Raw genomic sequence first — 19,046 nt, forward strand, 5'->3', positions numbered from 1 at the left:
GAACATAATCACGAACTTATCCAGATACGGCTTACAAACTCGGTTCATCAAATCCATGAACACTGCAGGTGCGTTTGTTAAACCAAACGGCATGACAAGGAACTCGTAGTGCCCATATCGAGTTCTGAAGGCTGTCTTCGGAATACTTTCTTCCTGTATCCGGAGTTGATGGTATCCAGATCGAAGATCGATCTTGGAGTAGAAACTTGAACCTTGAAGTTGGTCAAACAGATCGTCAATCCTTGGCAAAGGATACCTATTCTTGATCGTCAACTTGTTCAATTCTCTGTAGTCAATGCACATACGGAAACTACCATCCTTCTTCTTGACAAACAAAACTGGAGCTCCCCAAGGCGAGAAGCTTGGTCGAATAAAACCCTTATCCAACAACTCTTGAAGTTGCGTTGATAGCTCTTGCATTTCAGACGGGGCAAGTCTATAAGGTGCCTTAGCCACAGGCGCGGCGCCTGGAACTAAGTCGATGCGAAACTCCACTTGCCTTTGAGGTGGCAAGCCAGGCAAGTCTTCTGGAAAGACTTCTGGGTAATCCCTCACGACAGGGATGTCTTCGATCTTCGGCTCAGCAGCCTTCTTATCCACAATGTGTGCTAGAAAAGCAACACATCCTTTCCTCAAACACTTCCTTGCTTTCAGGCAGCTAATCATCCTTAACGGCGTCTCACGCTTCTCCCCATGAACAACAATGGTCTCACCATCATCGGTCGGGATACGAATAATCTTCTCGTGACAAACTATCTCCGCTTTGTTACTTGCTAACCAATCCATCCCTACTACCACGTCGAAGCTTCCCAACTGGACTGGTAGTAGATCGAGAGCAACCTCACGCTCTCCTAACTCGATTACGCAACCTCTAATCACTTCATTGGCTTCTACTAACTTCCCATTAGCTAGCTCGATCGAATAAGGAATATCTAACTTACTAGCGGCTAAACCAAGCATGTTCTTAAATTCTAGCGATACGAAGCTATAATCGGCACCAGTATCAAACAAAACAGACGCATAGCGTTGGTTTACAGGGAACGTACCAGTAACGACATTGGGATCCTGGCGCGCTTCCCTGGCCTCCATGTTGAAAACTCTTCCACGAGCTTGGGTCAATTCCGGGCAGTTCCTTTTGAAGTGCCCTTGATCTCCACAGTTAAAACATCCGGGCCTCTGCCCGTTTCCACCATTGTTCCCAGCCTGGTGGTTTCCCTGGTTTCGGTTCACGGTTCCTGCTTGGTTAGCACGGTTTCCATCTCTTCCCTGATTTCCTTGTGGGCGGTTCCCATTACCACCACGGTTGTTTCTATTTCCATTTCCTCCCTGACCTCCCCGGCCAGCATTTGCCCAACAGAAATCTTTTGTATGACCAGTCTTCCCACAAGACTCACAAACCCTTAGACTGCAGCGACCAGAGTGATGTTTTTGACATGAGTTGCACTTGGGCTGTGCACCCATGTATCCCCTGCTCTTCTTTCCACCACCAACTGAATCTTGAGTTGGTGCATTCGATTCTCCCTTCTTGACCACCGTCCCGGTGCTTTGCTTGAAACTTGAAAACTTCCGCTTATTACCACTAGATGACTCCACATGAGTCTCCTTTCTCTTGGGTTCAATCTCATCGAACTTGTTTAACCGAATCGCTTCTTCAGTTAAAGCCACACTCAGATCGATGGCTTCTGTGATGGTTGCGGGTTTGGAAGAAGTCACCATACTGATTATCTGAGGAGCCAGCCCCCAGATGAAGCGCTCAACCCTCTTAAACTCGGGTGTTACCATATAAGGAACCACGTGAGACAGATCGTGGAATCTCTGAACATATTCCGCTATCTTCGACCCTTCCATCTTTAAGTGCCAAAACTCAGTTTCAAGCTTTTGAATCTCCGCGCGAGAGCAGTACTTCCTCCGCATAAGCTCTTTCAATTCGGCCCAAGACAGGGCGTAGGCGGCAGCTTCGCCTAGAGTTTGCACTTGAAGGTTCCACCAAGATAGGGCTCCATCTAGAAACAGCCCTGAAATGTAAGTGACCTGCTGGTCGATCGCACATTTGCTCATACGGATGGTGGAATCAGTCTTCTCTGCCCAACGAACGAAGGCAACAGCACCACCCGTGCCGTCGAAGTTTGTGGGCTTACAGTCCAGAAACTGCTTGAAGGTGCACCCTGCACATTCGTTTCAATATAGGGACTGCATTAGTAATTGCTACAGGAATCCAATTAGACCATGGTACGTCTTAAAGACTTAGGGTTACCATGAGGGGGATTCTGGTTGCCATTGCCGTTGGAGCTACTCCAGTTGGGTCCTCCCTGCGATGCAGCATACTGAGCAATCGCGGCAGCAATGATTCCTTGCAGTTCTTCTTGAGTCGTGGGCATCGGCTGCGGTTGACGTCTTGGTGCCATTCTCTAAAGATGCGTACGTCGATTAGGCCATAGAAATCATACGTATATAGTAATAGTAGTAGCATATAACATCTCATGTTATCAATATATCACACACAACATCCCATGTCCAAATATAAAAATAATCAATCAAGTAAATCAGATATGATGAGAATGCGGCGATTGCATATATATCAAGACCATAAGCATAGTAAGTGTGTTAGTACATCCATCAATCACATAGGGGTTACATCACCCCTGTACAAAATACATCATATCAGTGTTACATACAATCAATACATCACATGTATCAACAAAAATCTGTGTAGTCAAATGGTCTTCAAAAGCTGTGCATAACAATCGCGGCTGTCTCACCGGTGTCTACCCTGGTAACGTCGATAAGCTCTAGACGGGTGGTGGTGGTGGAGGAGGGGGAAAAAGAGGATAATGCAAGCGGCGAAAGAGAAGCCAGTCCTCCTCCAAGGCCTGCTGGGTGCGGATCACGGATGCAATCTGCTGCTCTAGGATCGAAAGTCGAGCAGAAATGTCAGGAGGAAAAGACCGAAATGGCTGAGCAGATGAGGATGACGGACCATGACATGAATAAGGAGGCATCTGAGCTCTCTCGAGCTCCTGCAAACGCTGAGAATGGGAATCATGCTGAAGAACAAATGACATCAATAGGTCCTCTAGGGTATGCCCCATATGAGGTGGATCAATGGGTGGCATAACGGGTAGCGAAGACCAGAAAGAAGGCTCGCTGGCAGTGCCAAAAGGCATAACAGGAAAAGATGAAGTGGATGCTGAAACAGGAGATATCTGAGGCATGACAGGCATGGGCATCGATACATGGCCAAATGGATGGGCGGAAGAGCCCTCTCCAGGCCCCGCTGGAGGTATGACAGAAGGAATCTGAAACGAGAACTCAGGATGGTGAGCATCAGTGCGGTGAGGAGGAAGCGGCAGAACATCCTCGTCAGCCGGTATCCAACCGTGCTGAGCCTCCTCGTCAGGGGGATCCATGTGCTCTGCAAACAGAGCATGCTCGGGCTCAATAGGTAAGGGATCAACAGGAGCTAAAACAGGATCAACGTGAGCAACAACAGGATCAACATGATCGTCATGAGGGTCAACTGGAACGTCAGCGATCAGAGGGTCAACAAGAGGATCAACAACATGGTCAGCATCTAACAAAGGAATATCATCAACAGGAACATCGCCAAGTGGCTGACCCGCCAAAATAGGATCAACAGGAACATCAGCATGCGCCAAACCATGCTCATGTGCGGGATCGAAAACAGCGGCCTGCTCTGGAGCTACTGCAGGCTCGGGATCGTCAAACGCCATATCGAAGTCAAAGTCCGGATCGATAGGATCAAAAGGGTCGGCAGGGTCAACGGGGTCCTCTACAGGCTGGTCCATATGAACGAACTCAATATCACGATCTGGATCGAATCCAGGGGGAAATATAGGGTCAGAATCCTCGATATCGTCATGCTCAAAAACAAAGCTCGGCATAGGGGCGGCAGATGACGCCTGGTCAGGATCCGAGTCATGAACGAAAAGCTGCGTGCTCGCCACATGTGATGGAGCAGATGCCACAGACTCAAAGGAGTCTGGAGCTGGAGAATGAACAGGCGAGTCTCCGGCAGGAGCACCGGCGATCATCAAAAGACCGCCAGCGGGCAAAAGAGCTGGGTCAGGATCCTCGTCCTCGTATAGCTCATCATCGAAAAGATCAATATCGTCACCAGCCTCGGCATCAAGCATAAGCTCATAAGCTGGGTAGGATGCAAGAGGAATCGGGGCGGGAATCACAGCGAGAGGAAGATCCGCAGCAGGACCACCAACGATGGGCTCATCGACGCCGTCAGGTAGCGCGAACGGCTGAAAGTCGTCGTCGTCTGTACTAGTATAATCCGAGGTGTGCACCTCGTGCTCTGATGACGTAATCTCGTCTGACTCCATGGGTCGGGGTCCAGTAGTGTCCGAGTCTCCAGTATCTGGGGTGTCCATGAGTCTGTAATACAATCATAAGTATGTACAAATATCAGTAAATCAGGTAATCACACAAGTTACCACATAATAATCACATATTCCTCCTAGTCCCACTAGCCTCCCAGCCTCCCAGACTGTCCTTCCTAGTCCCACTAGCCAACTTTTCCCAGCCTCCCAGACTGACTCCCTAGTCCCACTAGCAAACATTTCCCAGCCTCCCAGACTGACTCCCTAGTCCCACTAGCAAACATTTCCCAGCCTCCCAGACTGACTCCCTAGTCCCACTAGACAACTACCTCGATCGATTGGATCGAGCCTCGACCTCCCAGACCGAGCCTCAGCCTCCCAGACTGAGCCTAATAAATCATAAAATATGCTCAACATTTGTTTATAAAAAGTTTTGGATCTGGACTTAAGTGGTATGCAGAAAAACATTTTCGTGAGAGCCCTAGTGATCATAGTCTAGACTCAAAATGAACCCTAGTTCGCTATGATCAGAGCTCTGATACCAAGCTGTCACACCCTGGCTTTGCGGAAGCGTGGTTAATTTGGTGTGACTTCTTAATACCATAGCTTAACCATAACAAGCTATATGAATTTAAAATCATGCAAAGTCATCCATTGAAAATAAAATTGTCAAACATTGTCTAAACGGGTAAACACCCGACAACCATTACTTGTCTTAACAGTACAACCACTACCATAATGCAACATAAATAAACATGGTTCAGAGGCTATGGCTTGTCCAGGAAAGAGCCATAAACCTTGAACCCGGATGACTCTGAATCTAAATGCAGCGGGAAATCCTGCTAAACCGTGCCAGATCCTTAATTCCCTGAAATACATGTAAGTTGAAAAATCAACAATAATGTTGAGCGAGTTCATGCGAAAATGAGTAAATAAACCTTTATCTTTATCAAAAACCCTGGTATGTAGCAAATAAGGAAATAAAAGAGATCACCAATGGGTTGCAAGTCCACTGATATGTGTGAAGTGCAAGTAGGGATGACTCAAACCTAGCGGATTTATGCGTCGGGCACTAAGTCACCCCGAGGTCCGTTCAGCTGGACCTGGGGCTGGGCTCGCTACACCCAGATAGATCTACCGCTCCTGTCCCTCGGTCCTCAACGAGGATTAATGGCCTCAAGTTTCTGCCTACCCACTCACATGATCTAAGTAATAACCCTCCTTATGCTAACCATACCATGTATAACATATCCATAATCATTGTAACATGTATTTCACCCCCGCAGTTTATAAAACTGAAAACAGTTAAGAGAAAAGGGGGACATGAACTCACAGTGAACGCGTCACAAAATCAAGCAATCCAATATCCAAATGCTGTGCAACGACCTACATGTGCTAATTCTATTAGACGGATGGCCGTGCTTTAGCTTCATAGATTATATTTTTGGGAAACAGTTAGTCAACCGTTTCGTATATATATTTGATACGCATTCTCCTTCCCAAGGATGGGGGAATTAAATACATGTATACTTATATTATTTTATTAAGTCCCACTTAATATATTTTATTTCTTATTCCAAAATATATTTATTTTTCTCAAAAATAATATATTTCCTTTTTCTCATAATATTTTCCAAAATAATATATTGACAATATACGTGCTTATGAATACTTCCGAATAAAGCGTAAGTTACGTTTTGGTGATTAGGTGGTAATAGAAATTACCGTTGTAACTTATATGTTTGCCGTGAAGGCGTTTGTATTATTTCGGGCTTGACAAGGTTAGTAAGTATTATTTTTTACTCTAAAAATAATATTTATACATTTTCACAAAATAATCATAAACAGTGAGGTGACAAAATATATTTACCGAATAAATATTTATCACTTTTAGTTTTGTGAAAATCCCACCTCCGATTATTTATAAATAAAGTTGTGGCGAAAATATATTTTTGAAAACATGTCAAAGTAGTCTAACACTTGTTAAATAATTCTAAGTGTTAGATTTTTAGAAAATTTCGCCAGAGTTTCCCCTGTAACTGGAGGTGGCCACGCTTTCAAGCGTATCATTTTCTTTTACAAATCATCTCAACAATTTATCAAATCAACCAAATCAATTTTCAACACTTCAAATAGAAGACTAGTATGAAAAACCGCGTTGTTTCATGAACTTGTAGCTCTTACAAAAACTACGGTGTAGATCTCGTTATTTTTAGTGGATCTATATATAGCATAACTTAGTCTTGCAAAAACCTCGTTTTTAGAACAACTTACTTCTTACAACTTCCCGACAATTTTTGTAAACATTGTTATTTTGTCGGATCTTTTATTCTACAAGTGTTTCTACACTTGTAGTTTATAGAAATCGTATTTGTTAACACTTTATCCATTTTTATAAAAACATGATTTTCTCGACACCCGGTCCTACGAATATACCACTTGTACATACGTAGATCGGCTTGTTTTAAATACTATTTTTCACATTAAAACATTTTTACACAAGTTCATGTTTCCCGTGTGGTGGAGTTTCACCTTTTAACCCTTGTACTAAAGAAACCAGTGTATGTCAAGATACGTGATCCTAACAAAGTCGGGTTAAACGATGATGAGAGCCACCACATCATAGATCGGGCCATAAAAACCAACATATTCAAATACTACGACATTTACACGCGTTTTGAGCTTTTAACCAACGATATACACGTTTTTAGTAGACTTTAAAGTTTCATTAAGCGGGTTACCGACATTCAACCGACAAAAATCCTTTTAACCACTTTAGACATGACCAAAAATGAGTTTTAAACGTTATACCTCTAGCTCGGGGCTAGGGAAGAAACTAGTCGAAAACTGCGTGGATAATAGCAAACGGTAGAGGTCCTCCGCGTTCCGTTTGTTCCGAGCTCCGTTGTACGTAACCACCGACACTTGAATATGCTTGGAATGTCAAGACTTGAACCAAAAAACGGATGTGGGGGTGGTGGTGATCTCGGCCGAGAGGAGGGAGAGGGAGAGGGAGTGGTGGTGAGGTGAAGTGTGTGTTCAAGTGTGTGAGAGATAGTGAGGTATTTATAGAGAAAGTCGTCTCGATCCTCGTGCAATCCAATATAAAATAATAAAGGTGTACTCCCCCGGGGCCCACTAGTTGGCCGATTCCATTGAGATGTAAAGGTGCTCGGTTCGTTTCCAATCGTTCAGTTACGGTTCAGTTTGGTTAAGTGCGTTACTTTAAGGTACTAACCTCGTTAGTTGCTTAATGCATTAGATAGCGGGTGTTAGGGTAATCAGGGACCCTAACTGGCTCAGAAAAGTACCAATATCAATTTTGGCAATATTTTTATGTTCCGGGTATTGTCCGGTTATTCGGTCGGATAGTAATCCGTTAAAGTGCTTAAGATATCCGTTAAGCGTCATAAATAATATTTTTAGCGACACAATTTATTCTGCAAGGTGTCGGGAATAATTCCTCATATTTTGGCACTTTATTAATTAGCTAGAAGCTAGTGTGTTGATAAAAGTGCTGTGTTTCGTGCTAAAAGTATGTTTTAGGCACATCCAAATCTCTGTATCTTATCCCTAGAGACGTAATCATACAACCCTTGTATTCCTACACACACTCTGGGTGTAGTAAAAATATTTTGGCTCATTCAGGCCTTTAGAGGCAGTGTTTGCCTGATGCTGGCTATATCAGCATGTTCACTGTGTATCCGTTTAGTGCTACTGTGCTTTTGTGCATCATGTTTGTCACTAAGGTTCAGTAAATAAGTAGTGTAGTGACAGGAATATCAAAGTATGATGCAGATATGTGCAAGTACCAACAATCAAGTAGCAGTTTATCAGCAAACTCAGTAAAGCACAGTAATTAGGCAACAATTAATAATTAATTAAGTCGTACGGATACCTGGTTTTGTGTGGGTTGTCACACCGGGAGTTAAACAAACTCACGGTAAAGAACCGATACCCGCTTCCTAGGATAGATGATTTGTTCGACCAATTACAAGGTGCGAACTGGTTTTCAAGAATTGACCTTAGGTCTGGGTATCACCAACTAAGGGTCAAAGAAGAAGACGTACCGAAGACGGCTTTCCGCACAAGATATGGACATTATGAATTCCTCGTAATGTCATTTGGGCTAACAAATGCACCCGCGGCTTTCATGGACCTCATGAACCGGGTTTGCAAGCCAATGTTGGACAAGTCAGTCATCGTGTTTATCGATGATATCTTGGTATATTCGAAAAGTGAAGCTGAACACGCACACCACTTACAAGAAGTGTTAGAGACACTTAGACGAGAAAGGCTGTATGCAAAATTCTCTAAGTGTGCCTTTTGGTTACGAGAGGTACAATTTCTTGGCCACGTCATAAGTGCCGACAGAGTATTGGTGGATCCGTCCAAGATTGAGGCTGTGTCAAAATGGAATCCCCCGAAGAACCCTTCGGAAATTAGAAGCTTTTTGGGGCTTGCGGGATACTATAGGAGATTCATTCAAGATTTCTCCAAGATTGCGTTACCGCTAACAAAGCTAACCCAAAAGAAAGAGAAGTTCATTTGGGGTGTCGATCAAGAAAGAGCGTTTCAGACGCTAAAAGAGAAGTTAACACAAGCTCCGGTACTGACATTGCCGGACGGGGTCGAATATATGGTAGTTTATTCGGATGCTTCATTGTCGGGACTCGGATGTGTTTTGATGCAACGGGGCAAAGTTATAGCATATGCCTCGAGGCAATTGAAATTACATGAGAAGAAATATCCCACACACGATCTTGAGTTGGCTGCGGTAGTATTTGCCTTAAAAATATGGAGGCACTATCTATATGGGGTGAAATGCATCATATTCACCGACCACAAGAGCTTAAAATACTTCTTTGATCAAAAAGAGTTAAATATGCGACAAAGACGATGGCTAGAAACGGTGAAGGATTTTGATTGTGAAATACACTACCACCCCGGAAGGGCAAATGTGGTAGCGGATGCTTTGAGCAGAAAAGCGGATTACGTCCCAATACGGGTAAGGTCGATGCAACTCGTGGTGACCTCGGGTATACTTAAACGTATTCGAGAGGCACAATTAGAAGCAGTAAAAGAGGAGAATTGGAAGAAGGAAAGAATAATCGGGCAGTTAAAAGATTTGACGGATGGGAATAACGGGTTGAAGACTCGATTTGGAAGAATATGGGTTCCAAACACTTGTGGGGTGAAGACACTTTTACTTAAAGAAGCCCATAAATCCCGATATTCGATTCATCCGGGAGCGACTAAAATGTACAATGATTTAAAGCAAAACTATTGGTGGCCCGGGATGAAAAGAGACGTGGTGAAGAAAGTAGAGAAATGCTTGACATGTTTACAAGTCAAGGCGGAGCACCAAAAACCATACGGTAAACTTCAACCGTTGGACATTCCAATTTGGAAGTGGGAACAAATCACCATGGATTTGTTGACCAAATTGCCCAAAACTAACCGTGGGTACGATCTATATGGGTAGTCGTAGACAGACTAACGAAAAGTGCCCACTTTATCCCAATACGTGAGACATATACATCCGAGAAGATGTCGGAAGTGTATACCAATGAAATCATAGCACGGCATGGGGTACCGATATCCATTGTGTCAGACAGGGATACTCGGTTTACTTCGAAGTTTTGGCGAGAATTTCAGGAACAAATGGGAACTAAATTGTTCATTAGCACTGCTTACCATCCACAAACGGATGGGCAGAGTGAAAGAACAATACAAACGTTGGAAGACATGCTGCGGGCGTGCATTATCGACTTCGGAGGTAGTTGGGATGTCCATCTACCCTTGGTCGAATTTGCATATAACAATAGCTATCACGCGAGCATTAAGATGGCCCCGTATGAACTGTTATATGGCAGAAAATGTCGAACTCCGGTATGTTGGGGAGAAGTGGGTCCACGAGGGATAGCACCTACCGATATAATCCGAACTACGAATAAGAAAATTGACATAGTTCGGACACACTTGAAAGCGGCTCAAGATAGGCAAAAGGCGTATGCAGATAAAAGGAATAGGCCAATTGAATTTCAGGTTGGTGACATGGTTATGCTAAAAGTTTCCCCATGGAAGGGCATTATTAGATTCAGAAAAAGGGGGAAACTAAGCCCGAGATTTATTCTGCCATTCAGGATCGTTGAACGGGTTGGCAAAGTAGCTTATCGTCTCGAATTACCCGAAGAGTTGAGTGGGATTCATAGCACGTTCCACGTGTCACACCTCCGAAAATGTTTGGCCGACGAAACCACTCATATCCACTATGATGATATCGAGGTGGATAACAGTCTCAACTATGCAGTAAAACCAATTGCGATTTTAGATCGTAAAGAGAAAAGTTTGAGGAACAAGGTGATTAATCAAGTTAAGGTCAAATAGGAGCACAGGAAAGGTTTGGACACTACATGGGAGTCCGAAGAAGAGATGAGACGTCTCTACCCTACATTGTTTGGTACGTACCTTGGTTTCGGGGATGAAACCCTTTTTAAGGGGGATGGACTTGTAACATCCCGAAAATAAAAATATTTTAGTTAAAAATCGTGTTGTGAATAAATTAGTAAAATAAACTACCTATGAATGGCACTAACCTAGTTAGGGAACCACTTATAAGTAGTTAATGGATTAAAACAAAAGTTAAGGGACTGAAAGTGTTAAAATTGAAATTACTTTCAATTAGTAACCAAAACACACACACCAACACACACAAAAGGTGTGTTGGTCGACCAAAACAAAAGGGGCGACCAGGAGCTTTTTCTTCAAGCCCTAAATTCTTCAAAATCTTACAAATTGAAGGCCAAGATCTGTCCCAAATCGAAGTTAGAGCTAAGATTAGTGATCCTCACAGCAAGAGGGTTACAAGGTATGTAAAAATTGGTGAAATTTCTCTACTCGAAATTCTCACAATTTTGGGAAATCTGAAATTAGGTACTGCATGTTTGTTAATTGGGTAGAATAAGAACACTATAGTGTCTAGGGACAAACCCTAGACAAATACAAGTTGAAATCATGTGTTAATCTAGCAAAACCATGAACACCCTCGTAGGTGGTTAGTGGGTTATGTAGAACTTGATAAACCTTAGGGAATTGAGGGTTGTTCTAGTGTAAATTTACAATTATGAAACGATTTCTGAATTCATAAGGATAAAGTTCATGTAAAAATGGTTGATTGAATTGAACCTAGGACAAGGTGATAAGCTAGAGAACTTGATAATTAATCATGTAAAAATCTGCCCATAAAGTGTTTGTGATAATGCCTCAAAGAAGGCTTAAAACTGAAATTTAATCTAAAACGCATAATTATGATGTTACGGTGTATTATGCGTATTGTGAATTAAAGAGAGTTCTAAATATGTTATAAATGGACTCTATAGGAAAGGACGCAGGAGCGTCAAGCGGGCAAGCGAGTGGCGAACCACGTTTGAAGGGCCTACTTTGAAGGTATGTAACTTGACCCGTTACAATTAAGTAAGTGTTGATGTTTATATTATGTGTAGTGAATTTTAGAATATGGGTTGTTTTGAATTAAAGCGACGATGTCGCTATATTGAATAATTGGTCTAAAATTTGGTTGGGACTCGTTGGTAGTCGTCATATGGGAGGATTCCTTAGACGAGCCAAACGGGTCGAATAATCAAATAAAGCATGGATTTTGCTTTGTAATACGATTGATTTGTTTGTGGTTATTGATTAAACATTGAGTTACTAAAGCACGATAAATCACTATGTTGGTTTGATAGAATAAGAATTCGAGAAAAAGGTGTAGGCAAAACAAACAAAAAGCCAAAGCTCATATGTGCAGGATCTACCGTAAGTTACGGTGTCACCGTAACTTACGGTAAAGTTCAGAGGGCTACGGTGGGGATCTACTGATTTACGGTGGACCATTATAGTAAATTGACCACCGTAACTTACGGTGGAACCGTAAGTTACGGTAGAGCCTGAATCTGTGTATATTTTGTATAATTGAAAATACTCAAGTTCACTTTGATTGTAATTTTGATCAAGTATTATTTCTTAGCGTTCTAACACAAATGTTTGTGTAAACATTTCAGTTCTAGGTACTCACGGATTACGGATGACGGTCAAGCAAACTTTGAAGAACCGAACACTACATTTAGAAGCTTCCGCGATGTTTTAAATCTTTAGTAGACTTTGTGTATGGGTTGTAAACACTTGTTAAACTACTTTTGAAATGTTTTAACCTAGTCATTAGTTGACTAAGGTTAACGTACTTTTGAACTCCGTTAACGAATGTTATGTCACTTAACCAATATTTTGACAAAAATGGTGTATTTTATTATTAAAATCAAGTGAAAAATTTAAGGGTGTTACAAGTTGGTAATCAGAGCTTAAGGTTGTCAACAAAGTGTTCGGTTCAAGCTTGATCGATCGTCCGGTAAGAATTAACTTATTATGTTAGTGGATTAGGTCTTATGTAAGGAATGAGAAACGAATTGATATGCATGGGAAGAGTGTGTTAACACACTCAAACCCGGAAAGTGCATTAAATGTGAACGGTTAAAGCAAGTTAGGAACTTGGCTAAACCGAAACAAACAAAGTAATGTCATAAATGAAATGTTTAACGCTTGATGTAAACATTTCAGTTTCAAGATGTCGAAAGGGAGCAATAATGATCCGGTGCCGACAAGCACCGAACAAATGAAAGAAATAATTGCCGAGGAAGTAGGAAAGGCAATTGAAAGGAGTCTATCTGGGTTTATAGACAAGATTCAAGGTACGGTGTTGTCACTCGTAGAAGAACGAGTTAAAAGGTTGGAGGATACGGTCAACCTTATGAAAGACAAAACGGGAGAACGTATAGGCTGCTCATACAAAGAATTCATGGCGTGTAAACCGCCAATCTATAACGGGGAGGTCGACCCGATAATTTGCCAAAGATGGATAAGCGATGTTGAAGGAGTGTTTGAACGAACCCATTGTGACGTAGGTGACTTTGTTGCTTACGGAACGGGTCAATTGAGAAATCAAGCCAAGGATTGGTGGGATAACAAAAAGAAGGAAATGGGAGCCGAAGCGGCGAGGGTTATGACTTGGGACGAGTTTAAGGTACCATTCCTTAAACACCACAACCCCAAAGCGGTTATTAACAGAATCAAAGAAGAATTCATCCAGCTGAGACAAAAGGGTGAAACAATCGATAAGATCACGGGCATCTTCATGGATAAGCTCAGATTTTGTGACGAGTTAGTCACCACTGAAGAACAAAAGATATATTACTATTACAACATGCTGAGTGCTGAATACCGGGAATTTATGACTCCGTCAAAATACGAGACCCTCACGGAGATTATCAACACCGCCCGGGAACGTGAAATCGAGTTAAAGAAACAAGTGGAAAGAGGTGAGCGAAGGGCACATGATGTAAATCCAAGCCCTACAAAGAAAGCCCGAACGGGAGAATCGGGAAAGAAGGTGGATGCTAAAGGTGGGTCGCCAAGTTGTAAAGTCTGCGGGAAGGGACACAAGGGGGAATGTCGATTCAAAGACAAGCCATGTCCCATATGTAATAAGACGGGGCACACGACCTCTAACTTCAGATCCAAGATTGAAACCTGGCTATTCCTGCACATTCTTAACCCCAGAAATAAATTTTCTAAAAATAACAATTTGAAAGAATTAACACTAACTCTTCCTCAGAAATAAGTTCACCAACTACAACTTTTCCTCAGATTACTTTCTCTAAGATGAACCACTTGTTGATTAATCAAAACAAAATTATTTTGACAATTTAGACACACTCCACTCCCCCTCACAACAAGATCATCATGTCTAGCACTTTGGAATTTTGAAGATCAGCTTTCCAACATCAGTTGTCGAAAATCTTTTTTATTTTTTTCAAAAGTTTATGCTAAAACACATACAAAATCTTTTTGGATTTTTAAAAAAAATAATTGACACCACTTGTAAAAGCACGAGAATGTAAAAAATGAAATATTTACAAACATATTTTTGTGAGTTCGTGTAAGAGGATCATATCAGTTTATGAGACATGTCACTAACACCGTTAAGCTTGATTACATTTTCAGTTCAAAACAATTCACCTAGATTGTCAGTATATCGGTCCACTGAAATTCTTACACAAAGTTCAATTGATCCGAGATACGATGTTAATGTCTTAGATACTGACTTATTCGTGTGTCTCACTACTTGAATATACTCCCGTATCCAGATCCCAATATTCAGTCTTACAGGTGAGTATACCACAGCTGATATATGTATAGGGGTTAGATGCGAGGGCCGTGAGAGCTCAGGTCGATACTTCCATATACGCAGAGAGATGACGGCTTCGGCTTTTCGGTGTGTCCCCTTTAGAGGATCTTTTGATTTCAACAGCAGCGACTATCAATTTTATTGTTTCATCAGCATGCTGAGGGCGAAGCTATGTTTCAAGCTTTTGCGGAAAGCATTATCCGGGGACTAGGTCAGTACTTCCATACAGCAGAAGTCCCGGGATAATACCCCAGATATCACTGAGCATAATGACCTAGTATCTCAGAATAAGGGACCTTTCAAACAAGATTTCAGGGGTTACCTATATATCCAAGTTTGTGTTAACCCACAGAACAAGCAAGTTTGAAATTTAGTTTATATCTCGTCACAATTTACTAAGTGTGTAAAAACCTACTGGAACATCCTCAGTGAGATTGTTTATCACATTTTATCTTTTCATTTCTTTAGCATGTTATGACAGCCTACTGATGTACTATCATTTCCTCTTTTCACAACGAAACTCATTTTTGAATTTTATCATGTTTTTGGCTTTTTCAAATTTTCTAATGTTTTTGGATTTTCTGAAATTTTCTACTCCCCCTAAAATGCAAACAAATTTCAAAGGAAATTTGAAAACTTGACTAAACTCTTGACCCACTAGAAACATGAAATTTAAAACAAACTGTACAGAAATTTGACAACTGACATCGAATCACATCAAATCTCAATTCACTCGGCATAAACAATCAGAACTCCCCCTTTCACAAACCATTTTCTCATTTAGATTTCAAAACACTTAAGTTTGTTTTAATCAAAATGATTTTTCCGGAAAATGAGTTTGTTTTTACCAGTTGTAGGCACTTGTAGGTTAACCACATGTTAAAATATGGGGATATGGTTCATCATCTTGTTCTTTGTGTTATCATGAGTTAGTAAATCAAATACAAATTAATGTCCCTGATTTACCATTAAGCAATTAAGCAACATGTACCACTTTATAAAAATAATCAAACAATACCACTTGTAGGTATGTCACCTCTACACAAAACATTTTACCAATCAGAATGCCGATTCCTGCTTCGCACTTACCAACCTGGAAGCTCCGGCTTAGTCCTTTAACCTTTAAGTTTTAACAATTTTAAGAACTTTCAAAACAACCTTATTAAACATGAAAGATGCCGATTCCTGATCCACGATTACAAACTTGGGATCTCCGGCAAGTCAGGTTTTTCAAGCAAAGAAAATGTCCACCCAAGCCTGACCAGCCTTGGATGATTTCAATTCAGATTTTGTTGGGGTGTAAGTTGCTTTCTTCTTAGCGTAAAAATATTTTACACCTTTCACCTTCCCATCAACCATTTTTCCGAAAATCTTCTTAACTTTCCCATTAAATGCTTTCTCAACATCAAAATTATCCTTTTCAGAATAACCCTGATTTGAGATTTCAGACTTTCCAACTTTCCTTTTAAAATTTTCAGTCCTCAATGGTGGAAAGTTCTCATCATCCATTGAAGGAACTGAGTTTTATCACCCTCATCAAACTGTGGCTCCTCTGATTTTGTGGAATCAGATTCATCACCAGATTTTACCTCAGATTTCATAACAACCCATTTTTGGTTGTCAAGTTTCACACTACGCCTGTAAAATCTCTTCGAACACTCACCAACTTCAAATGTTGAATTTTTGAAAACTTTAAATTTTTCAGTCAGTGGTTCGGTTTTATCAACAACAACTTGTTTCAGTTTTCCAGAAACTCCCTGTTTTCTGTTTGTCGCTTTCGGACAGTTCCATGCAATGTGACCAGCTTCATTGCATCGGAAACAAGTTCTTGTTTCTTTCTTCACATAAGCTCCATTCTTTTTCTTCTCGGCAAGAAATTCTTGGTTAGATTGTTTCCAGAATGGGCTTTTTGCTTCCTCTTCTGAGCTTGTACCGGAAACAAATTTTGTATTTGTTTTAGAAAATTTTTCATTTTTATAGTTTTCTGGTGGAGTAAAACCAAGTCCTTTCTTTTTGTAGCTCCGATTTTGGTTTGATTTCTTTTGAAAACCAGAACCAGAATTGTAACCTTTTTTCTTGTTTAATCTTTGTTGTACTCTTGAGGTGTAAAGTTTAGGTTTACCAGTAAGATGTAAATCTTTTATTTCAGAAATATTAATTTCTGTAAGTTTGAAAACCTTTTTGATCAATTCATTTTTAACACCTCTTATTGGAAACTCTTTATCAAAATATAATTTGTCAGAATCATTCAAAGTATACACAACTTCAAATGTTTCATCATTCAAATTAGATTTTGATAACAAAAATTCTATACTATAAACCCGTTTTCCTGACGATTTTGAACTCTTTTCGGACGAACTTGAACTCCTGACTGACTGACACGAACTTTCGAACTCGGACTTTGACTCAGACTCCTCATCCTTTTCCAACACCTGATCGACCACTCGTTTTATCAAATCGGACTCATGATCTGTGACGGACGCTGTGAACATGACGTCAATATTGTCTGGTAAAACATCGGTTATCTCGGATTCTAACTTAATATTGACCGCCTGTTTTAGTTCTTCCTCGTTAGGTTTTCTAGGTGAGTACCCTTCCCAAATTGGAGGCGGACACTTATTATAACAGACACCCTGTTTCTTACCAGTATCATTCTTCCTCTTAGGCTTTGTTTCTTCATCTTTAAACGCTTCAAAACCTTCTACTGTTGGATAAATTCTATCGATTATGTAGTCACAACCCTTGTAACTTTGCAGTAATCTTCTGATTATTTCATTCTCAGCTGCTTCATTATCCAACTCTTTCTTCCACTTTGCACATTCTTCAATGTACAAGTTGATCTCTTTCTGCTTTGTCATCATTGTAGCATTCATCATCTTCAAAGCTTTCTCTCGTTCAGAGTTTGCCTTCTCCAGACTATTCACATGTCTGTTTAATACATCATACGACGTTTTCAAGTTCTTTACATCAAACAACAATTGTTCTTTCAACTTTTCTAACTCACTAAACCTCTCATCTTTTTCTATACATTGTTTACAAGACTCTAAACATGTAAGACAAAGTTTTGTGACTTCAACGATCTTCTCGACTTCAACTCTTTTTTCAACTTCCACAATCTTCTCAATCACTTTGACTTCTTTCATTTCCTTTGCAGCTTTCCTCTCTTTCAATTTCTTCAATTTTTCTGCAAAATAAAATTCAAAAGTGTCAGAAGATAAATGAGTTTTTCCCAAATTTATCTGTTCCCTTTCTTCATCATCACTTGTTTCTGATGAACTGTTTTCAGAAGAAACAGATCCTTCATCTTCACTCTTCTCTTCATCAGATAACACTTCCATCCATTCCTTCAGCATTTCTGGCTTTCGAACAATATGTGCAATGAAAGCATGAACATTTGAATCAGCTGGAATGTATTTGTCCCAGCTAAATCCTCTAGCCATTTTCTCATCACCTTGATCAACAATGCCATAATAAGCTTTCCTGTTTGCATCCTCGATCATTTTTCCATGTGCCGTTTGAGGTTCTTTTTGTTGATGTGGTTGATGAGTGATTTGATGATAAATGGTTTTCCTATAATAATCATCTTTCCCGGCAGACTCCTTCGCTCCTCTCGGCACCTGATTCTTGCACTCTCTTTTAAAGTGGCCTTTCTCCCTACAACGAAAACAAACAACTTTAGATTTATCAAATCCAAGATTAGAAAGATTTGCATCTATAACAACCCTTGATAAAACCGACACCCTCATAATAGTTCTGACACCCTAATATATCTTAAAATGTCTCAATATGTTTTTACCGTTTGGCACCTGCGGAAATGCAAGAACTGAAGAAACAACTAGATGAATTGTTGGAGAAAGGATTCATACAGCCAAGCTCATCGCCATGGGGAGCGCCGATTTTATTTGTTAAAAAGAAGGACGGATCAATGCGTAGGTGCATTGACTATCGTGAATTGAACAAAGTCACGATTAAGAATCAGTATCCATTACCGAGGATCGATGATTTGTTTGATCAACTTCAAGGAGCTTGATTTTTCTCTAAATTTGATTTAAGATCAGGATATCATCAATTAAAGGTACAGGAAGAGGATATTCCTAAAACCGCATTCCGAACAAGGTATGGTCATTATGAATTTACTGTCATGTCATTTGGTTTAACCAATGCCCCAGCCGCATTTATGGACATGATGAACCGAATATGTAAACCATATTTGGATAAATTCATAATTGTCTTCATAGATGATATTCTGATTTACTCTAAAAGTAAAGAGGAGCATGCAAAGCACTTGCACTTACTTTTAAGTTTATTGAGAAAGGAAAAGCTTTATGCTAATTTTTCAAAGTGCGAATTTTGGTTAGAACAGGTACAATTTCTCGGACATTTAGTTAATCATGAAGGAATTCATGTAGATCCAACAAAGATCGAGGCAATTACCAGATGGAAAACCCCTGAGT

The 19,046-nt window shown here is 40.7% G+C and overlaps 1 protein-coding gene and 1 long non-coding RNA gene across 2 annotated transcripts in view; both read left to right on the forward strand.

Annotated features, from left to right (window-relative positions):
- The first annotated feature begins 11,089 nt into the window (after positions 1–11,089).
- LOC110935173 lies at positions 11,090–12,599 on the forward strand. Its single transcript, XR_002588927.2, has 3 exons — positions 11,090–11,220; positions 11,732–11,798; positions 12,413–12,599. It is a non-coding gene; the product is annotated as an uncharacterized LOC110935173 (long non-coding RNA).
- A 373-nt stretch (positions 12,600–12,972) lies between these two features.
- The window catches only part of LOC110930564, a 45,002-nt gene continuing 38,928 nt past the window's right edge, over positions 12,973–19,046 (forward strand). Inside the window, exon 1 of the mRNA XM_022173919.1 lies at positions 12,973–13,807. Within this exon, the coding sequence (XP_022029611.1) occupies positions 12,973–13,807 (835 nt within the window). The remainder of the gene's footprint in view (positions 13,808–19,046) is intronic.

This window comes from Helianthus annuus, chromosome 1, assembly GCF_002127325.2.
Source record: "Helianthus annuus cultivar XRQ/B chromosome 1, HanXRQr2.0-SUNRISE, whole genome shotgun sequence".
NCBI lineage: Eukaryota > Viridiplantae > Streptophyta > Magnoliopsida > Asterales > Asteraceae > Helianthus > Helianthus annuus.